The sequence below is a fragment of the Gavialis gangeticus genome, unplaced genomic scaffold (assembly GCF_001723915.1).
Source record: "Gavialis gangeticus isolate Ggan-Ray unplaced genomic scaffold, GavGan_comp1, whole genome shotgun sequence".
NCBI classification, from domain to species: domain Eukaryota; kingdom Metazoa; phylum Chordata; order Crocodylia; family Gavialidae; genus Gavialis; species Gavialis gangeticus.
Genome location: NW_017729030.1, coordinates 25,174,673 through 25,180,471, shown reverse-complemented (window position 1 = coordinate 25,180,471; position 5,799 = coordinate 25,174,673). Strand labels below are relative to the sequence as shown.

Genomic DNA, 5,799 nt, shown 5'->3' with positions numbered 1-5,799 from the left:
CCCCCAAACTCTCTCACCTCTGCCGCTTCCCTTTCCCCAAACTCCTTACTGTCAGATGCTCCTAGGGATGCTCCATTCTGGAGCACAACACATGGGAGTTCAGCCTGTCTCTGACCATACAACAGTGTTGGTGTTGCTGACTGGCGAGGCAGGGGAAGGAGTTTCCTTGTGCTCCATGCCCAGTAGAGACCCCAGCCCCAACCAAGCTGATAGTAAGGGAGAGGGAAGAGGATTGCAGGAGGGAGGGGGCAGAAGCTGCAGAGGGCAAGTGGAGTGGGGGGCCAGGAGGCTGCTGTCAGTCTGACCCTGACCCCAATTCCAGCTTAGGGCTAGAGCCACAGCTTCAGCAGGCACCTGTTTCATTTGCAAATACAAGATGATGAGGGGCTTTTTTATCCCATGCTGATGGTACGGTAATTATTTTTCCTATATAAATGGAAACAAGGCAATTCTTTATACTTCCTATAAGTTATGCATGGTTATTTTAAAGCTAGTTTAGTTTTCTTAGTTGTTGTTTTGGAGTTGCATAAAATAGTTTCTGGAATTTAAGAAATCATAACTGATTGTCCTGTATTTTACTAGAATTCTTAAGGCATGATTAAAATGATCAGTGAGATTACTCCAATGGTTAAATTGTGGCAGCTTGTAAAGAAAGGACCCTGCTGATTTGAGTCCCAAGGGTCTTTATTCAAAGCTCATTTAAATCTGTGAAGACTTCCTAACATTAGTGGGCTTAGATCAAGCCCATAATCATCACCAATTTCTTTCATCTGGATCATCATTGCTTCTAAATATTTGCCTTTCTGATGATTAAATGGGCCACAGCTGTGTTAAACTTTAAAAGTAACTAGAGAATTTTTCAGAGATAACACTATAAACAAAAGTGATGAGGGCAACTTGTTATGCATTGTACAATTACTACTAATCTATTTTAGTTTGAAATAGACTATATACTATAAAATTCATTATAGAAGTTGCTGCAGTTGTTTATTTACTTCCCTTTTTTAATAACTGATGCTGTTGTTGGCTGTACATTTTCATTCCTACTTATGATCATTTTGTTGTTTTTGCTTGTGCCATTTGTTTTTTAGGTTACTAAAAAGAAGCATACCCTTCCAAATCCTTTTAATTTAGGGAACCTGAAAAAGAACCTTTCAGAGAAAAATACAGAACTGTATAATGCTGTCAAGTAAGAGATTACTTGTTTTCATTTTCATATTTCATCCTATGTTCATTGTTCTTCTTCTAAACATGTATGCAAATCACCAAAGGTTCTGTTTAATTATAGCTGATAACCCTAATCAAATGCTTCCCATTAGGGATCCTGCAAAAGCAAGGATCTGTATTCCAAACAAGAGACACTCATAACCACTGTGGTAAAGTCAAAAACAAGAGTTACTGAAGATGTAACAATGGGGAGAACAGTAAGTGCACATGTGCCTCCCGCCCAAGTTTGGAACTTTGACTATTCGTATCCATTATTGTTGCCTACATGTCCTGTGCCTCCTTATGTTCCCAAGTTTATGAGATAAAGGGCAAAGCAACCCTGACCTTCCCTCAGTTCCTTCTTATGCCTGTGGTAGCTAGACAAGACCTGGACTGTGCCCAAACCACTTGTTTTTCTTTCTTTTTGTATCAAAGCTTTAAACAAACCCTTTATTTTTTTCAGGCAAATTTCTTTATCCCTGTTGTTTAGTTATCAATTGTTCCTTTGTTGGTTATTGGAAAAAACCAAGAGACTTTGGAGACCTGTCCCTCCATGCCCTTATATAACCTCTTAAAACCTACCTTTCTTAGAATAGCTTGGTGCCCTGAATTGGCAGGTGTAGCAAGTATCTCTTCTTCACCTCCCTTCCCTCCCCATTTCATTCTTTGCATAACCCGGCCCCTTGTAGAGACAGCCCTGCCCGCCCCCTTCTGCCTTCCATGCTCCAGAACTGCAGGGCTTCTCATGTACTTTTCTCCTTGCTGGTAAAGTTTTTACTGATTTATTTATTTTTTGCAGCAAGCCTGTGCTTTTGGGCAGAGCCCACCAAAATAGTGGTTTCTGCGAAAATCACACATTCACAATTTCAGTAGGTCCCTAGTTATTTGTTTGTGGGTGCGGAATGCGTTCCATCCCAGAAAGAGGAAAGGGCTTACAAGCCCTCCCATTGGGCATGCCCAAGCAGATGAGCTTTTAATGCAATTCGGCCAGTGAACTAGGAAGCTCCCCTTCTACCCACTACACTCTCTTTCCTCCAACCTGTGAGGAAGTTACCTCAGGTAAGGAGATAGGCAGTCAGGATTTTTTTAAAACAGTGGTAATTTGAACAAAAAGATTTGCCTTCTGTAAAAACAGGAAAATCTTAAGTGTCAGTGTTCGTGAAAAGTAAGTAAGAAACACATAAGAAACAAGTGCATTTTGTGTATGTGAGGTTACTCTTAAAGATTTTTATAGAATTTCAAGTCAATTATTCTCTTACTTTTGAAGGTTGACTTCTGGTCCCGAGAACACCCTCTTCCACTATCTTTCTTTAGAAACAATGCAAGGAATCTTTATTACACCAACACACAAAGAAGTAGCACATCTCAGTGGCTCCATCCACCCTCAGCTCATCAAGAACTTTCATCGTTGCTGTCTTTCCATTCGCTCCATTTTCCAACAGACCATCATGAAAGAAGTATGACGTTTATCTTCATTACAAAATTGGGGGGTTTTTTTGTGTGGTTTTTCTTTGCGTAATTGCCCTAGTCATTATTTTCAAAGCCACTATTGTTTCAGTATTCAGTTAGAACACGAATTGAAGATTTTCCCTCCATATGTGTTTAACATACCCAGTATTTTACCTAGATGGGCTGGCTCTCTGACCAATAGTCTAACCAAATATGCATGCCGGACAGGCTTCACTCTCCAAAACAGTGCTCTGAAAATGAGGTTCTTCTGTGTATATGGTGTTATCACTCCTGTGCTACCCATTGTTTTGTAAGGAATTAATACATTGAGTTCAAAAGGCAAGGAAGGAGCGGCAAGAGAGAAGCTAACATTACCCTCATCTGCCTTATACAAAGGCAAAGAAAGAATATTTTTCAATGATGCTAGTGCTTTTGAGGGATACCAAATTGAGAGCACTGGAGGTTTAAGTTCTCTATTTCTTCACAGAAAATTCACGGCATTGGGCAGTGACAAGGCCAGCCTCCCTACACTGCCCTGCCAATGTGTTTTCAACCCTGACCTGAAGAGACCATCTCTGAAGGTGAGAGGGTAGCTCATTCTCATTGTTTTTGCTTGCTGAGCATCTCCCTGCTAAGATACTCAGCAAGTGTGCCAGCCATTAATGTTTGTGATGGATGAGATTTTCATATGGACCTCTGTCCCTTAGAGAATGCACTGCAGCTATTTGTGTCTTTCAAGCATGCCGCCAAATAGTCTCTGTTAGATGATAAGCATATGGAGAATCGTTTTCAGTTTCTTAACAGCTTTATTTTTAATGACATGTAGAAGGATACTTCATGAGCTTTTTATGTTAACATGCTTCTTATTGCTGCTAATGATCAAATTATGCTAATGAGGACCCCTTCTAGTTAAGGCACTGCCTCCCTGCCTCGTACAGTCATAGTTGCCAGAAAGGGCTGTGCATGATACTTTTCTGTGCTTAAAGTCTAGAGAGGGCTGTAGAACATGTGCTTTATGGTGTTTCCTGCATTAGGGCTTGGATCAGCCTAAAACAGGTAGGAGCTGTCTCATGCTGTGCAGCTCTTTCTGGTCCAGCACTCGCATGGCTCCTACTGCACACAGAAACAGTCACTGCCCCCATGGCATCCCACCTGAGAACCACAGCTGTAGGTGAATTACATATAAAGTAAAAATGGGTGGAAACTGGCAAAGTATTCTTTTGGTGAGGAATTTTTGGTACCAAAAAATCCCTCACCAAAAGAATATTCTGCCACTCTCCACCCATTTAATTTAGAGAGATATTAAGTTAGGAGTGCCTCAGGTAATCACAGCTGCCATGATCATACAAGGCAGGGAGGCAGTGCCTTAGGAAAAGTGATTTTTTTGCCATGGTTTTGGTGTAAAGCCCCAACGAAGACTAATGGCCAGGCTCATTTGTGAGTTTACATCTGGAATATTTAAAAAATCATTTAACATTTGATTAGCAATTTTTAACTTTTACTTGATATGTAATTCACCTACAGCAGTGGTTCTCAGGTGGGATGCTGTAGTGGCAGTGACTATGTAAAACTGCCCTGCATGCTTCCCATGCATTAGAGCTTCCTAATCAGTCTGAAGAGGCAAAAAAGCTGCCTTGAGCTGTGCAGCTCTTTCTGGTCTGTCCCCTGCCACACTTCTCACAGAACCGGGCATGGGTCAAACTGTCCCATCCGCTTCTTTTTGCAGTAGGAGCCAGGGGGGTGCTGGACCAGAAAGAGATGCGCAGCATGGGGCAGCTCCTGCATGTTTTAGGCTGATTAGAGCTCTAATGTAGGAAAGAGCACAGTCTAGGCTCTCTAGACTTTGCAGCACAGAGAAGTATCATCACAGTTACGCTGCACTTTCTGGCATCTGAACCCTGTTGAGAAGCACCAAGGACAGCCAAAGCAGCACAAGCAAGCGTTTCTCAGCTAGGGATACCACTGCATTCAAAAAAGCAGGGGTGGGGTGCTCTGACCCAAAAAGTCTAAATGGATGAATGCCATATCTAGTGTGAGATTTTTTTGGAGGTAGAGCAGATACTACATCCTGTATTAATTTTCATTTGCTATGTGGCTGGTTTGTTTGTGCCTCTATTAGTCATTACGTACTTTGAACCAAATTAATACATGAGGAAAAAACAGCTCCAAGGTACTGAAGTCCTGGGAGTCCCTCACCTGGTAGTCTGTCATTTAACACTTGTAAATGATGAGGAACAGAAAGTAATGGTACAGACTAAATGCATATAGTCTGAAAGTAGTGCTTCTGTTGTTTAGTTTCTAGTTTGAGGGTGTGAAGGATGTATGCCAAAGAAGTAATTTCCAATTGGACTGCTACTCCTCATGTGTCCACTCGGCCTTTTTAAGGCCTAGAAAAATGAGTGAATAGCTTGGATTGTTTTTTCAGCTTTACATGGAACTGGCTGTGCTGCTTAGAATCTAGGCCATGAGTCGTAATACACCTACCGTTGTTACTTCTGTAGGTAGGTATGGAAATGTAAAAGCATGCAGAGATGGCCACTGAAGAAAGGGACAATTAAAAGAAAAAAGACAAGCCCAGAAAACTTGTAAATTCAAATGGACTTTGGTCACCACTGGCAAATATACAAGTTTTTCAGTTTTAGTCTAAACCAGACATACCTAGGTAAAGAAACCATTGACACATGCTTAGGCATTTCCAGGTGCATCTAATAAAAAGTGGAAACTCATGCATGAAAGTGAAAATGTCTGTTTAGGCCACAGCCACATCAAACCTTCCTGTTGCTTTAGACATATGTCAGCATAGTGAATACTAACTGAGTTCATGCTGCCCTGGAGATTAAAAAACAACTGATGAATGTGCTCCGGAGACCAGAGATTTACTTGTGGAGGGGAGTCAGAGATGCCTGAATAAACCAATTCTGTAATATCACAGGGCTGAATAACCAAACTATTACCTGTGAGAAAATTTTAGGACAGATTTTGAGAGTTTAGTCCAACAACTTCTGCTGTTACTGGCAGCTTGCCATTTGGAAAGCTGTGGATACGGAGGACTGTTGTATAGGGCTTTCTCCCGCCTCCCACAATGTGTGATAGATAACTGTGATGCACGGAAATGTACCATCACATTCTATGACCTTTTGAGAT

The 5,799-nt window shown here is 41.4% G+C and overlaps 1 protein-coding gene across 4 annotated transcripts in view; it reads left to right on the top strand.

The window, feature by feature from the left end:
• The window catches only part of INTU (inturned planar cell polarity protein), a 125,610-nt gene that overhangs the window by 108,288 nt on the left and 11,523 nt on the right, over positions 1–5,799 (top strand). For 2 of the 4 annotated variants that reach the window (XM_019522047.1, XM_019522049.1), the window contains exons 14-15: positions 1,092–1,189; positions 2,474–2,663. In XM_019522047.1, the coding sequence (XP_019377592.1) occupies positions 1,092–1,189; positions 2,474–2,663 (288 nt within the window). Of the gene's footprint in view, positions 1–1,091; positions 1,190–2,473; positions 2,664–3,142; positions 3,237–5,080; positions 5,157–5,799 lie in introns of those variants that run through there. The other 2 variants (XR_002098435.1, XM_019522050.1) reach the window with 2 other exon arrangements.